This window comes from Myxocyprinus asiaticus, chromosome 42, assembly GCF_019703515.2.
Source record: "Myxocyprinus asiaticus isolate MX2 ecotype Aquarium Trade chromosome 42, UBuf_Myxa_2, whole genome shotgun sequence".
NCBI lineage: Eukaryota > Metazoa > Chordata > Actinopteri > Cypriniformes > Catostomidae > Myxocyprinus > Myxocyprinus asiaticus.
Genome location: NC_059385.1, coordinates 11,279,399 through 11,297,080, shown reverse-complemented (window position 1 = coordinate 11,297,080; position 17,682 = coordinate 11,279,399). Strand labels below are relative to the sequence as shown.

At 37.6% G+C, this 17,682-nt stretch overlaps 1 protein-coding gene across 1 annotated transcript in view; it reads right to left on the bottom strand.

Moving 5' to 3' along the window:
* The window catches only part of LOC127432897 (homeobox protein cut-like 1), a 178,946-nt gene that overhangs the window by 47,509 nt on the left and 113,755 nt on the right, over positions 1-17,682 (bottom strand). Inside the window, exons 9-10 of the mRNA XM_051684407.1 lie at positions 2,007-2,055; positions 733-837 (exon numbers count right to left, since the gene is read on the bottom strand). Coding sequence (XP_051540367.1) covers positions 733-837; positions 2,007-2,055 — 154 coding nt within the window. The remainder of the gene's footprint in view (positions 1-732; positions 838-2,006; positions 2,056-17,682) is intronic.

Sequence of the window (17,682 nt, the reverse complement as noted above, 5' to 3'; positions counted from 1 at the left end):
ATCTAGGATGGCATGAGGGTAAGTAAATGAAGAGAGAATTAAAATTTTTGGGTGAACTATCACTTTAATTTGCCACACTGCAGGACTATTAAAGATCAACTATTGAGGGCAAAAAGTTTATTAAAATGGTAAAAAATGTTCCTTTATACGTTCATAAATTGTAACCTAAAATCTTGATATATTGCATATACAGTATATATATATATCTATATATATCTATATATATATATATATATATATATATATATATATATATATATATATATATTTTTTTTTTACAGTATATATCACATATATACTGTATATATGTCACAAATAGTGTATTATAAGCCCCCTCAGACCAAATGCATTTTTGCGCTAAAAGAATCTAGAATATAACAGCACGCAGGTGTCTTGAGACGTGTTTTTAAAGGTTAAGTTCATTTTAACTTGACACGGCATCTAAAACATGTGGTGCTCCTGCGTGAGATACTGAAAAAACAGAGAGACACGGCGCAAAGTCGAAATAAAAAATGTTTGTCTAGAGTATGTTTACGCAGAAAAACATATCATCGAATGGGTTAGATGGGAATGGCCCCTAACTGTGGTTAATTTTTAACAAGAATTACTTAAGAAAACTAATCAGGTGTATATTAAGGAATTATGAATCATTATATACAGGTTCCAGAGCTTCCCTTTCCCTCCTTCGTCCTCCCTCTATCTGTCCCTTTCCCTGAAAACAATCCCTCTTACCGTATCCGCTGTTTTCCGGATCTGATTGGTTGGTTGGAGGGTCTTGCTGGCTGAACTGAGCTGCTCTCTCAGACTCACAGCCTCCCTCTCTGCTGCCTCAGCCCTCTGCGGCCCACAAACACAATAGACGGGTTAAAAATTACCCAGGTAGAGGAAATATAACCATTATATCAACTGACTGTCATATTTATGAAGACAAGGAGCTAAAAGATCACAGTCACCAGCCTGCTTTTTATGGCTGTGCTGAAAAATGTTAACTGAAATCACATGGATGCAAGAGAGCTAATGCCAAACTAAGCGCTCTAGTATTCAAGCTGAAGTACGTCAAGGTATGTACGGTTGGTCGCATCGCAGAATATGCAAATGCACAAGCAGTTCCTTTTAAATACAGATTGTGGGGTTAATTCATTAGTTGCCCTAGAATGGATTCCTGACCTGAAGAGAAATGGAATGTTTCACAAAAGTTACATATATTATAAATGCTGCTTTAAGCGTTCAACCTTTAGCTGCACTGAATCTAACACCACCATCTTTATGCATGTATGTTAATGATGAGCTTAATTATATGTAACAAGTCTTACCAAATGTTCTATTTTCTGTTGATTGCAATATTAATGTTAATGAAAACAATGATTATAAATTTTGGGTTTGGGGTTTGTTTATTGCTTGCCCTAAATTTTCTATAATATGAAACGTAGATTATTATCTTACAAATACATTTTACAAAAAGAAACATTCATAACAACAGAGATTTTTAGTACACAAGAAATAAATAATATATTAAGAAAACAATATGATTATATTATATTATATAAAACTATAACTTGTATTAAGAACAGCTACTGTATCCCCCCAAAAATCCTTTAAAAAAATAAGGTCAAATAAATGACAAGACTGATGACAGATAAAATCCTGAATCACAAAGCCATAAAAAAGGCAAGAAATTCTTTATATTGCATCATATAAAAAATCTGATATCTGTTTAGATTCACCCATTGGGGCTCGCAGCTCAAAAAAGTGAAAGGAAATGATGGATTTCTCTCAAAAAGAAAGCAGATGGAGGGAATTAGGATTGGTAGAATGAGACTATATGTGACTCGCATAAAGTCTGTGCACTAAAAGAACTTCTAAACTTCAGTTGCACTGAATCTTTAGCACAGTCCATTACTAAGGACTGGAGTTATTAATAAAACACCTAAACAAGCTGTTATTGTCTCTTAGATTTGCATACAATAGAAATATAAGTCACATTTCCGTGAGGAATACGCCTTCACCTGATTGGCTCGTTCCAAATCTGTCATCACCGCTTCAATCTCATTGGCCCTGAAAAAAAAAGAAGCCGCACATTACTAATACAGGCAAGAGGGAAATAGTAGCACAGGTTTGTTGCAGTACAATGCAATGATGCAATTTAACGCAATGCAATAAAAGGGGTCGCGTAAAGAATGGACCAGGTGGGAGAGAAGACCTCACAACAACTTAAAACGGGTAATCAGCATGTTGCCTAGTTCTAGTGCCGCTTGCGTGTGCATATGCAGTTATGAGTGTGTTGTGTATCATGTGGCTGGATGTGTTCGTGAGAGCATTCATCATGCGAGCATCTGGGTATAAGTGCCAGTGTGTGTTTGTTTGTGTATAGAGATCAGCATTTCATTCAGACTTCCATAACCTCAACATGCATGTGAACACTTGCACACTCACCCGAATGCAAACAAGCACAAGTGTACACACTATTGCACACACACACACACACACACACACACACACACACACACACGGGCCATTAAGCCCTCTCAGTTTCACAGTAATCCTCTGGACTGTGAGCTGTGTAGCCCAGCAGTGGGTTCACGGCTCAGCCACATGGACAAGCCCAGGTTAAAACAGAGGGATTACATTAATATAGGCATCAGACTCCTTTTAATGCACACTAATCTGATATAATATTCTCAATTCTGATAGCGTGGAGCTCAGCCCAGCAAATGGCATGGCTTAGGTGTGTAACACAACTGTCCTGTGCTTTCAATAAAGGTAAACAGTTCTATATGTACCCATTTAACTCAAAGGAGTGTAGTTGTTTGGTCACTCAAACACAGTTTTGATGTTTAGAGGATAGAATGGATTCTTCTTCTTTGAGCAAATGGCACTGTTCTTAATGTCAGCCCATAAGTAAATCAGGGTTCCGACACTTTTTGATCAATGAATTTGCATGCCCTTTCTGTGACCATTCCAGCCATTTGTGATTAATGGATGTGTGTGTGTGTGTGTGTGTGTGTGTGTGTGTGTTTTATCAAGTATGATTCAGACTGATTCATTAATGAATATTTTTGACCAATGAATTCATGTGACCTTTCCCATTCTTTGTGATCACTGGATGTGTGTTTTTTTATTTTATTTTTTTGACTTTGATTCAGACTGATTCATTAATGAATCATGAAGCTGATGAACAGGTTTGACCAATTAGATGAAGAGAACCGACTCTAATTAGACAAAAGAGAACCGTTTTATTTTACACGATAGCAATATTTAGCCAATAAAATATTTTGGTGCTGAGTATAACTAGTAAAATTTATATTAAAGACATTTTCATCACTTCAATCAATTAATTTCCATTATTTCTTTAGGTTTTCCATTAATGTGGGAAACCAGATACATATATTGGTTAACTTTATTTGTCCTTTTTTGCCATTTTATTGATACAATAGTAAAGAAAGGGAAGTAATGATGGTGAATAGTGGGATGCCAGTTTTTAGAAGATGTGAGCCAGATTCGAACCCAAGACGCAATGTGTAGTAAGTGTTCTTGCCCATACTCTGAGCCCGTTTACATGCATGCCAATACGCTGATTACTACCAAAAATCAACTTTTTAAAAAACATTAAACAAGCCGTGACGTGACGTCAAACCGTAAAAAGGCATGCACACAACACACGTGCTCATTGGATAAGCCAGTAAGAACACCTGTTAAGGTGTTTACATGCAACGCGAAATCGGCGTAATGGTCAAAAATCTCGATCGGTTTATTCTTACGCCGTTTATGACCTTACACCAACAGAGGAACGATGTTTAATGTGTTTACATGACCACACATGTTGTCAGCTTATTAAGCACAATTGGAAGGTATGTGCACGGATAGTTGACATTTGGTTAACAGCTCGACTCTCCACTATTCGAATACCATAACCACTATTCGGTTATTCTACACGTGCAATAGAGGTCCTCAACCTGACCAAGACTCGACGAGTTCTGACAAACCATCGGGTTTGGGTCAGTTTTTCAAGTATAGGGCGAGTTGGGGGATGTTTAAACATGCTTTTCTGTGCATCTGCACTGTTTTTCTATGTACTGTTATCACGCGCTGGACAGACGTCTTTGACTGTTGCGCTAAATCTTGCTGTTTTCTCTTTCAGCGTCTCGCGCAAGATTGCCACATTTTTAGACACAAAGTAAAGTTAAAAACAGCTTTATTTTTTATAAACGTATCATGAAACACCAGCATTGTTTCATTCGGCCACTGTGCTGCTTTCTGAAGAAGTTCATTTAGCAAAGAGGACTTCATGTGACTGTTATACCATTAACATGATTCCAGGTTGTTTTTCCACCAAGCAAAGTTTCATCACTTTATAAACGTTAAGACAATGTTGTTTCCCTTTTGCTCTAATGTGCATATTTATGTACAATAGTTAGACAAGTTCAATGAAATTTGATTTTAAACCATTTAAAAATCAAAGCACCCCGAAGAGGCTATTTAACCGCATCAGTGATAACTCCACGCACATGACGATACTTGTGTTTGCTGCCTCAAGCTCTTATCATCTGATCGCGGCTGCATTTCTCTTCTAGTGCTTTTAGATCTTTGTGCTGCCTTCGACACCATAGATCACGATATTCTCTTGAATATGCTTGAGAATTATGTTGGCATTTGTGGACATTGCATTAGCATGGTTTAGGTCCAATTTAGCAGACCGCTATCACTGTGTAAACAAGGAATTGTCAAATCAAACAACAGTTAAGTATGGAGTGCCACAGGGATCAGTTTAGGGCCTCTTAAACATATATTCTCTTTATATATGCTTCCCCTACGAGATATTATCAGGAATCGTGGAAAAAGTTTCCACTGTTGCCAACGATACCCAACTTTATATTTCTTCGAAACACTACGAAATTTCACAATTCTCCAAATTAGCAGAGTGTATCAATGAAATCAAAGATTGGATGGCCATAAATTTCCTTCTACTCAATTCCGACACAAAAAGGTACTAATTATTTTAAATATTAAATATAATAATTTGTACTGCTACATCGTCTTCTACAGCAAAGGACTTAGGTGTTATATTTTATACCAATCTGTCCTTTGAAAATCTAATTTCCTATGTTTGTAGAACAGCATACTTCCACCTCAGAAATATTGCAAAGTTACGACACATGCTTTCTGTTGCTGATGCCGAAAAATGAATTCATGCTTTCATGACCTCAAGACTAGATTATTGTAATGCATTACTGGGAGGATGTCCAGGAAGTTCAATAAATAAACTTCAATTGGTTCAAAATGCAGCAGCCAGAGTGCTGACCAGAACCAAGAAATATGATCATATTAGCCCCATTTTATCATCGTTACATTGGCTATCTGTTAAATTAATTTTAAAATTTGTTAACTACTTACAAAGCTTTGAATGGTCTAGCTCCACAGTACTTAAGTGACCTTCTACCATGCTATATTCTATCACGTTCAATATGATCGCAAAATTCTGGCCTGTTAATAGTTCCTAGAACATCAAAATCCACAAAAGGAGGTAGATAATTTTCCTATTTAGCTCCTAAACTATGGAATAGTCTCCCTAACAAAGGACAATGCATCAATGTGAACTTCTGCAGTTAATCTAGACTGAACTTCAAAGACATTAGTCATTATTCTTACAGTTCAAACAAAATCTCTGTATATACACTGGCCCTTAACACTTACTTACTTACTAATTTTAAACCATGACCTGCACCGCACATAAATAACTAATATAGGCATTATATTCATGCTGTTTAGCCAGAGAGGAACTGGTCCCCACAGTGAGCCTGGTTTCTCCCAAGGTTATTTTTCTCCATTAACCAACATCGTATAGGAGTTTTGTGTTCCTTGCCACAGTCGCCTTCGGCTTGCTCACTGGGGTTCTAAATACAATTATGATTTATTTATTTATTAATTTATTTTTATACACACTTTACAATCATATTTAATCAAACTACACAATGATGACTCTCATAAGACTTTATAGATATTACAGTTTTCATTTTCTGTTAATGCATGGTTTTCTGTAAAGCTGCTTTGAAATGATGTGTGTTGTGAAAAGCGCTATACAAATAAAAATGACTTGACTCATGGAAATGTCAGTCCGCCTGGGCAGAGCGCATTTACTACATGTAGTGACAATTTGATTATTTTTGTTTGAGTTTAATGTGAGATTTTATCATTTGAAGATCTATGTATTTTGCTATTTAGGCTCATAGCTCACTGTGTACTTTATTTGCTGCTATTCTGAGTAGTGTTTGAGGAAATTACATTGCAATAAACATTCTTTATTCCCGCATACCGACTTCGACAAAAAAACGATTACCCTTCATGAAACATCTTGGTTACCTGAATGTTAAAAACATTCCTAATAATTGGATTAAGAAAGTGCATGTAAACACGCTCATTGAAAAAAAACAAAAACATTTGTCATATAACCTAAAAAAAGGCTTCATGTGGCAACATCTAAATAAAATAGCTTTATTCAAGTGAAAAGTATTATTTAACATGACTAAATCAACCGACTATTAAGTTACACCAATTAAGTAATTTTTAAAGGTTAGATCAAATAGATCAAACAATTATATGCTACACTATTTACAGTGTAAGCTAGAGCTCTAACAATCCCTTTCTGTTTAATTTTGCACCACTATCTTTTCCAAACTCAAACCATTCACACTTGAAGTATGAAAGCTGATGCTGGCAGCCAGATCTGAAGTGGAGTCAAATTCAACTGACACATAATCTTTGGGTGAGTGAAACTTGTTAGCCCACATACTGAGCCCTTAATCTGAAAAAAGCACTTGCATTATTCCTATCAGCGACTGTACTCTCCACTCGAACGTATCTGCCATTGACACTCTGACCATGTGACTGCAAACTGAGAAGAGTCAAGCACAGCTGAAATTAATTCAACAGCGAAGCTTAATTAGAGGCGATTTGGTTTAATGATTTAGTTGAGCTTAACTCATCTTTGTGCGCACTTTTAAGTGTGTGACTCTAGTGTTTCATGGGTGATGCTGAGTTTGAGTTTCACTATGACAGCGAAGTGCGCGATGATTACTAAAAAAATACTATGTCTGGAATTATTAAGACATAATTATTCACTCTGATCATGTGATAGCTTTTTAAAAATGTAGATCACACATGCTTTTAAAGTTGATTCATTTAAGGAAAATTATAGCCAACTGTGACTTGTGCTTTTCCAAACCCAAATAGTGCATCTGTTGAAGTTAAATATAAATCATTAAATAACGTTAGATCAGCACAGATTTGGGAATTATGGAATATAATACTCCTTTAAACCTAAAGAGAGCAGATCAGAGGTTTATTTTATGCATTAACAGTGTCATGATCTCTTGTCATGGCACAGAATAGCAAAAATACAATCCCTCTTAAATACAGTATAAAAGCACTCATTCTTTCTGTCTCTCTCGCACACACATGGTTGAAAACCTGTATAACCTTATCTCCTCTCATTTCTGCTCTTTTCAGCTCATGTTCATTCCCTCCTTTGTGGGCCCCAGTGTAAAAACACATTAATGAGGAATTTAAAGGGGCCATATTTTACAATTCTGCAGCATTTTTTCTTGTGTCCACTTAGAAGGTAAATCAAGGTCTCTTGCACTAAAAGCTGTCGTAATTTAGTTTTCATGGCTATATTACACCCTCTCTCTGACCCTTAGAATTAAACAGGCTGTTTTTGCTACTACACCTTTAAGACCTTTATATACACTGGTGGCCAAGAGTTTGGAATAATGTACAGATTTTGCTGTTTCGGAAGGAATTTGGTACTTTAATTCACCAAAGTGGCATTCAACTGATCACAAAGTATAGTCAGGACATTACTGATGTAAAAAAACAGCACCATCACTATTTGAAAAAAGCCATTTTTGATCAAATCTAGACAGGCCCCATTTCCAGCAGCCATCACTCCAACACCTTATCCTTGAGTAATCGTGCTAAATTGCTAATTTGGTACTAAAAAATCACTTGCCATTATATCAAGCACTGCTGAAAGCTAACCTGGTTCGTTAAATGAAGCTTAACATTGTCTTTATGTTTGTTTTTGAGTTGCCACAGTACGCAATAGACTGGCATGTCTTAAGGTCGATATTAGGTCAAAAATGGCAAAAAAGAAACAGCTTTCTCTAGAGACTTGTCAGTCAATCTTTTTTTTTTTCTTTTTTTTGAGGAATGAAGGCTATACAATGCTTGAAATTGGCAAAAAAACTGAAGATTTCATACAAAGGTGTACACTATAGTCTTCAAAGACAAAGGACAACTGGCTCTATCAAGGACAGAAAGAGATGTGGAAGGCCAGATGTACAACTAAACAAGAGGATAAGTACATCAGAGTCTGATGTAGTTTGAGAAATAGATGTCTCACATGTCCTCAGCTGACAGCTTCATTGAATTCTACCCGCTCAACACCAGTTTCATGTACAACAGTAAAGAGAAGACTCAGGGATGCAGGCCTCATGGGAAGAATTGCTAGAATGCCAAGGATCTGCAAAGCTGTCATTGCTGCATGTGGAGGATGTTTTGATGAGAACACTTTAGTTTAAGAAGTTCTGAACATTTTTTTTCAAATTGTAATAGTAATTTTTCATGTTATTAATGTTCTGACTATACATTGTGATCAGCTGAATGCCACTTTGGTGAATAAAAGTACTAATTTCTTTCCATAAGAGCAAAATCTGTACATTATTACAATGCCAGTGTATATACTGTACAGCAGTGTTTCTCAACTGATGGGTCGTGACCCAAAAATAGGGTCGCAGGTCTATTCGGACTGGGTCGCAGACAGCAGTAAAGAACAATGCCATGGTTCTCCCACTAAACATTTTTCGGCGGCCGCCCAAGTGAAATTTAGGACTGCTGAGGCAAATGTAATGATAATCTCGTGTTCAGTGCTTTACACACGCAAAAGGCTTCTCATCTGCAATGCAATTTTTTGCGGTGCATTTAGCATGTTTTTCGCACGAGTGTGATGGAACAACTCGTGCCAATTATCTTCTCTTTTCTAATCTACTATATCTCTAGCGCTCGTGTGCGCATCTGCGCCCATTTGATATATAGTGAGAATTTTCTAGTTTAAATTGCTATGGATAAAGTCAAACCTCTCAAACAGGCAGCCAAAATATTATAAACAGCAGTGAGGTGGGACAGAGCACCACTGTGGTATGCACAAAAATATTTTAAATTTTTAATTACACATCATCACTTTTACAAAACTGTTTTACGATTTTACAGAAGTAACAGTAATTGTGATATTTTAACAAATGTTATAGTTTCATATGAAATAATCTATTAGGTAGAATCTATCAAATCATTCAAAAACACTATAATTTTATATTATTATTATTAGAAAGACTAGCTACATTGACCTAAATATGGTAATGAGGAGCCATCATGGTTTATCTGTGCTTATACAACATTGCTCTGTAAATATAAGCACAAGTACATAAATGGCTTTAAAGTCTGCAACTTCAAGACTTGTGGACAAATTATGAACAAAATTTTCTTCCTGTGTTATATATGTTCTGTTTGAATGATGTTTGAAATTAGGAAATAAACTGGATAATAAATATAATGGGCTCATATAAACAGAGGCAATTCTAGGGACTCTTCTGCAAGCAAAGTGATGCTGTACAGTCCCAGCAGGGTGTGTCAAATACGGTGGTCTGCGGCATCCTCCGCTTTATAGTGCTCAGAATCTGACCGCAAGACCAGAACTGCGTGTGCAAATTGCGTTCAACAGCGATTTCGTGGGCTCGTTTGGGCCGTTGCCTGATCTGCGTAATTTATTTTGTAAATCGGGTGCTAAACAAGCGCAGAGTGCGCGTGCAAAAAACGGTGCTTTTACTGTGCACAATTAATTCATAGTGAATCTGCCCCGAATGACAATTCAATCTTTTCTAAAGAAATTTGATGTAAGAGAATCCATTAAATTGTCTCTAAATGCACACATATTTGGACTTCTAATGGACGTTGTTTGCTAAAGCCTCGCAATGACAAAAAGACGAGAGCTCGCTGTAATGGGCATGTGTGTCTTTATTACATGTTTATGTTCGTGAATCTCGTTTTGATTTTGCATGTCAGATGTGTAGCCTACTCTCACTGTAACATTTCTATTATAAAACAGTGGTGAAATATCAAAGCTGGAGATTACACCTTTCTAATAATGTAGCTATATTTTGTCGCGATTAAATAAGAATTGTATGGAGAATAACATGCAGGGAATGTAAACAATACCCATCGCAACTCCCGCAGCCGTTGGCAATTTTTTCATGAGAAGGGACAATCCAGTAAATATTACAGATTTTGTACCAGTCAGCACTGTCATGCTTCTTCTCCTCCTCTTTCTTTTTCCCTCTTCTGACTCCCAGATTAGTACATTGGACGTCCTCTTCATGATGCCTGCATCCCGCTCTTACTTGAATTCGATGGTAGCTAAAGGGTTGGGGTCCCCCTAGGGGGATTTTCAAAAATGTCATTCTAGTCTACTAAGCATTGCCAATCATTGGTTTCAAGTGTCGTTGCTCTGAACTACTGTAATTGCCATCCGAGGGGGGCCCGTTCCCAGCTTGGGCCCCCAGGCCATAGCCTGCCTTGCCTGTCCCCTAGGCCCGCCTCTGCATATAAATAAATATGCTCATCATCTTTTAAAAGGGTGGAGAGAAAACTTCCTATATCTTTTGTTGCTGACCTCAACAACAAAAATAATGTCACTTTATACATGTGTTTATACTTGAAAACCATGAACAAAACTATGCAAGATAAAAGAAAATGCACCCAGGAATCATTAAATACAGTTAATGCTTTTTACTATGGTGGGTCGCCACTTGATGTTCAATGTAAAATCTGGGTCCCGAAGCAAAACCAGTTGAGAACCACTGCTTTACATATATATATATATATATACACACACACACACACACACACACACACAGTAGTGGCCAAAAATATTGGCACCCTTGGTATATATGAGCAAAGAAAAAAAAACTGCATTGTTTATCCTTTTGATCTTTCATTGAAAAAATTCACAAAAATCTAACCTTTAATTGAAGTAAAACAATTGAAACAGGGGAAATATCTCATTAAATAAATATGTTTCTCATAATTTTGTTCATAATTATTGGCACCCTTTTATTCAATACTTTTTGCAACCTCCCTTTGCCAAGATAACAGCTCTGAGTCTTCTCTTATAATGCCTAATGAGGTTGGAGAATACCTGGCAAGGGATCTGAGACCATTCCTCCACACAGAATCTCTACAGATCCTTCAAATTCAGAGGTCCATGTTGGTGGAATCTCCTCTTCAGTTCAACCCACAAATTTTCTATGAGGTTCAGGTCAAGGGAACTGGGATGGCCATGGCAGAACCTTGATTTTGTGATCAGTGAACCATTTTTGTGTTGATTTTGATGTTTGTTTTGGATCATTGTCCTGCTGGAAGATCCAACCAGGGCCCATTGTAAGCTTTCTGGCAGAGGCAGCCAGGTTTTGATTTTTTATCTGTTGGAATTTAATAGAGTATGTGATGCCATGCATCCGAACAAGATGTCCAGGACCTCAGCATTAAAGATCCAGCACCACATTTAACCATGGGCATTGGGTACTTCTTCATCTCTGTGTGTGCCAAACCCATCTTTGGTGTTTGCTGCCAAAAAGCTCTTTTTTTTTCCATCTGACCATAGAACCCGCATTTTAAGCTCCAGTAGTGTCTGGCAAACTGAAGACGCTTGAGTTTGTTGTTGGATGAGAGCAAAGGCGTTTTTCCTTGAAACCCTCCCAAACAACTTGTGGTGATGTAGGTGATTTTTTTTTAGACTTTCTGACCCCAAGACCCAACAGATTTCTGCAATTCTCCAGCTGTGATCCTTGGAGAGTCTTTGGCCACTTGAACCATCCTCCTCAATGTGCGTGGAGACAATATAGAAACACATCCTTTTCCAGGCCAGTTCTTAACATCTTCAGTTGATTGGCATTTCTTAATTATTGCCCTGATGGTGGAAATGGGCATTTTCAATGCTTTGGCTATTTTCTTATAGCCACTTCCCATTTTGTGAAGCTCAACAACCTTTTGCCGCACATCAGAACTACAGGTGCATCTCAATAAATTAGAATGTCGTGGAAAAGTTCATTTATTTCAGTAATTCAACTCAAATTGTGAAACTCGTGTATTAAATAAATTCAATGCACACAGACTGAAGTAGTTTAAGTCTTTGGTTCTTTTAATTGTGATGATTTTGGCTCACATTTAACAAAAACCCACCAATTCACTATCTCAAAAAATTAGAATACATCATAAGACCAATAAAAAAAACATTTTTAGTGAATTGTTGGCCTTCTGGAAAGTATGTTCATTTACTGTATATGTACTCAATACCTGGTAGGGGCTCCTTTTGCTTTAATTACTGCCTCAGTTTGGCGTGGCATGGAGGTGATCATTTTGTGGCACTGCTGAGGTGGTATGGAAGCCCAGGTTTCTTTGACAGTGGCCTTCAGCTCATCTGCATTTTTTGGTCTCTTGTTTCTCATTTTCCTCTTGACAATACCCCAGGGGTTCAGGTCTGGTGAGTTTGCTGGCCAGTCAAGCACACCAACACCATGGTCATTTAACCAACTTTTGGTGCTTTTGGCAGTGTGGGCAGGTGCCAAATCCTGCTGGAAAATGAAATCAGCATCTTTAAAAAGCTGGTCAGCAGAAGGAAGCATGAAGTGCTCCAAAATTTCTTGGTAAACGGGTGCAGTGACTTTGCTTTTCAAAAAACACAATGGACCAACACCAGCAGATGACATTGCACCCCAAATCATCACAGACTGTGGAAACTTAACACTGGACTTCAAGCAACTTGGGCTATGAGCTTCTCCACCCTTCCTCCAGACTCTAGGACCTTGGTTTCCAAATGAAATACAAAACTTGCTCTCATCTGAAAAGAGGACTTTGGACCACTGGGCAACAGTCCAGTTCTTCTTCTCCTTAGCCCAGGTAAGACGCCTCTGACGTTGTCTGTGGTTCAGGAGTGGCTTAACAAGAGGAATACGACAACTGTAGCCAAATTCCTTGACATGTCTGTGTGTGGTGGCTCTTGATGCCTTGACCCCAGCCTCAGTCCATTCCTTGTGAAGTTCACCCAAATTCTTGAATCGATTTTGCTTGACAATCATAAGGCTGTGGTTCTCTCGGTTGGTTGTGCATCTTTTTCTTCCACACTTTTTCCTTCCACTCAACTTTCTGTTAACATGCTTGGATACAGCACTCTGTGAACAGCCAGCTTCTTTGGCAATGAATGTCTGTGGCTTACCCTCCTTGTGAAGGGTGTCAATGATTGTCTTCTGGACAACTGTCAGATCAGCAGTCTTCCCCATGATTGTGTAGCCTAGTGAACCAAACTGAGAAACCATTTTGAAGGCTCAGGAAACCTTTGCAGGTGTTTTGAGTTGATTAGCTGATTGGCATGTCACCATATTCTAATTTTTTGAGATAGTGAATTGGTGGGTTTTTGTTAAATGTGAGCCAAAATCATCATAATTAAAAGAACCAAAGACTTAAACTACTTCAGTCTGTGTACATTGAATTTATTTAATACACGAGTTTCACAATTTGAGTTGAATTACTGAAATAAATGAACTTTTCCACGACATTCTAATTTATTGAGATGCACCTGTATATTCTTTTGTCTAACCCACTGTGATTGATGATAAAGAGAATTTGGCTTGTATGTTACCTCATATTTATACCCCTGTGAAACAGGAAGTCATGGCTGAACAATTTCATGTTCCTACTCACTCAGGTGCACTAAACTTTTTTAAATATGAATGGGAATATACTTCAGATATATTTTACTCATAAGAATTTCTAGTGGTGCCAATAATTGTGGCCAATGTGTTTTGGAGAAAAATATTAATTTAATAATGAGATATTTCCCCTCTTTCAATTGTTTTACTTCAATGAAAGGTTTTTGTGAATTTTTTTAATGAAAGATCAAGAGGATAAACAATGCAGATTTTTTTCTTTGCTCATATTTCCCAAGGGTGCCAATATTTTTGGCCACAACTGTATATAAATAACCTGATAATTTGATTGGCTAACCACCATGTAACATAGTTCACACTGTTGTTTAGTAGGGTGAGCCAGGTTGCTAAATGCTTAATAGGTGTAAATATGTACACATGAGTGGTCATATACAGGACCAGACAAAATCTGCATACTTTCTTTGCATTTTCTACACTGATTTTGGGGCAAAATCTGTAGAATTCAGCTAAATGTATTTAATCATGTTAAACAGAGCTGAGAGTACTACACTAGGTGTGTCTAGAACTAACCGCACACTTCTGCGCTATTTTACATCATTTTGTAGTGTAAATATTGTGAGCAGTATGTTTACATTGAAAATGCAACAAAAAGGAGTGTACTACAATGATGCAATTTTTCAACCGTCAAAACGGAGTGTGGAATGTTGGACACTTCACGCACTCAGCGCACGCGGCTTGCCGGACATAGCGGAAGGGGCGGAGTTACTGGCAGCGATGGTGATCTGGCAAAACAGTTGTAACTAATGGAGAATATGACAACTAGCGAAACTTCTGTGAAGACAGCACCTTACAAAAGTGAGTTAAATGCTTTATCATCATACCATGAGTGTGAATATGAGCGTAAAGATTACCTCAGCATCTATGCATCCTATCCCGCCATATTTTAATCAGAAGCATTTGCGCAAGTAATTGTGTGTAACAGCTTTTCATATTCTGTTTATGTTTCAAGAAAAAAATGCGACAAATAAGTCACATCTGTTGTAACAGTTCTGTCCACATATAATCAGCTTTTAGTCTGTGAATAAAAAAATATGCCTGTTGTTTTTTATTCATTCATTAGCGACGTTAGCGATGGTCTATCTGTGGATATTTCTTATATTTGCAATCCTCTTTGCTACATTATGCACTATCCTGTTCACTGATTGAATGTTTTTAGTAGGAATGTGATGAAACGACATTTTATGGGCATGTGAGAAGTTGCGTTTGACAGCGGCCTAGAGTTTGTTAGAAAGATAATGTTATAATGGACAGAATATTTAAACTGGTTGCATAAAGCACTTTGTAAAGGAATAATACTCTGAATAGGCTACTTTAAAACGCTACTACCATTACTATGAGTGCTGTGTTCATCTGTTTGTGTGTAAGCATATGCGTTTTATTGTGCAGTGTGTTTGACCGGCTGGTTACATAGCCTAAAAATTATGTATATAAATCGCTTCGGACTAAAAGTCGCAGGACCTTTCAGATGATGAAAAAACATGACTTATTTTCCGGAAAATACGGTACTCTTTTACATCAAATGAGTAAGGAAAATTCTGTTTTCTATAAGATGAAAAGGTCTCTTCACTCCCATTTGAGTATGGCCTTCAAAACCATTATGTTCTTCATCACCACAAACTGGAGGTCAAAGGTTATCTGCAACATCGTTTATTAGGATTATTTCAGCGTCTTCATACGGACATGTTACAATGTGGGAAAGACAAAAAAATAACAATGTGAATGTAATCCAGGAACATATATATACACATCTTGTTATTCTTCGAGCTAATGCTGATAAATGACTCAATGACGTTATAAAGGGATAGTTCACTAAAAAATTCAAAATGTCTTCCCTTGTGCTGTTACAAACCAGTTTGAGTTTCTTTCATCCATGGAACACAAAAGGAGATGTTATGCAAAATGTTAGTCTCAGTCACCATTCACTTTCATTGTACTGAAAAAAGATGCACTGAAAGTGAATGGTGACTGGCGTTAACCTTCAGCCTAGCATCTACCTTTGTGTTTCACTTAAAAAAGAAACTCATGTGAGTTTGAAATAACATGAGCATAAGTAATTGATGACAGAATTTTCATTTTCCATTGAACTATTCCTTTAACCACTAAGTGAATTTGATTATTGTGTTTGGTCTTCTCTGTCATGATAAATTAGGAGAACCAGCTTCTTTGATTTTGGCCTTTTCCATCCAGTAAGCCTGTCAGAAAGGGGAGGTTAACTCGGCGCTGGGGCAAAGCTAGCGAGAGGTCCAGGTTACACGCATCCTCTGGCTGTAATTCAACTCTTTCAGGCGTTTCTCTCTCTCCCCCGTCTTGCTCTAACTCACTCTTGCTCACTCCCCAGTGCCTTTGTTTCTGCAGCGGCTCAAATCCCCCTGGGCTGGTACGACATTTCACAGATATAGCCCATTAGATTTCCATTTTGCTCTCTTTTTCCATTTGGCCCCTATCTTATGGAGCCAGTGTGGGCTCTATTCTGCTGCTGTTTTTTTTTTTTCTCTCTCTCTCTCTTTCTCTTCCCATCCTCTTTTAACCTTTCGAAGGCTGGGGTGGTAAGAAAACTATTAGGGTATGTTTTTTTTCTCATGCTGAGTATCTGACCTCCAGGAGCAAAGATAAAATGAAAAACCTTGTTCTTAGAAGTGTTGTTCTTCAAACTGCTAACTCACCAAACAACAAATGACATCAACCCAATTCTTTCTTGACAGCAGTCACACGTATATAATTATCACTTATGGAGTTCTCAAGAGCTTTTTCTTGGAGTAAACTGAATACTTAAGATCACATTATTTGTGGATTTATCGGTTTCATTTCATTTAAGTTCTCCAATAATTTCAAGTGATTGGACAGCTTAATTACTAGATGCTTTTGTTGTTTTTGTAGAAAATTAGGCATTTGACAGAGCAAAACTTGCTGCCACAGTGCTATGGTGTTGTGGATGGTTGCCAGGGTGTTGCTATGTGGTTGCTAATATCTTCTGAGTGGTTGTTTACTGGCCCCAAGTCAAAAGTGACCTCACAGAAGTCTACAAGATATTCTTGTTCTTAGATATGGCTCAGGTTTCTTCTTCATTATAAGTCAATGAAGATATTTTTGCATGTGTTTTCTCTTCTGCAATGCGAAAAATGTAAGTCTGGGCACCTTAGATAAACAATAACACACCCCTCTCCTCATGAATCCGTACAATATGTCTGTAAGTGTGGAACGAATCTTGTGCCAAAGTTACATTTTTAAGGTTAGGGTTTTAGAAAAATCCCTAAACCTAAGTATGAGCAATAGAAAAAATAATACTCATCTTAGTATATTATGCACGTTTAACTTTACAATTTGCATATATAGTTAACTGTCGTATACATGACTTTATATAAATAGAGCTGAATTGCTGTAATATTTGTGTACACATTTGTACAATCCATCTGCACAATACCATAGAAAAATCTCCGAACAATGTAAGAGCTTCTGGGATGGTGAAATGTCTTTCTTGACACAGATGAAATGTTTTCTTTGCACTCAGCCGGCGAACACAGATCTGTGCCGATAAATCAGGTGGGTAGGATGAGGCCCTTTGTGTTCCCCGCAGTAATTCAAAACCTGCCAAGCTGATGGGAGTACAGACAAATGGATCAGACAGAGCAAAAATCCACCCTCCGAAATGTCACACAACCAAAAGTGCAGCCGAGACCCTGTCAAGCAAAACACGCTGGATGGAAGCGAGGAGGCAGAGAGGTGTGAACAGGCCTGACGTTGCTCTTCTGCAGGATTTGATGGGAATCAAACTGCACTGTTTATCTGAGTCAGTGCATGTAACATCACACAACACTCAGACAAAAGGATATGAAGCTATGTTCACAGGCAA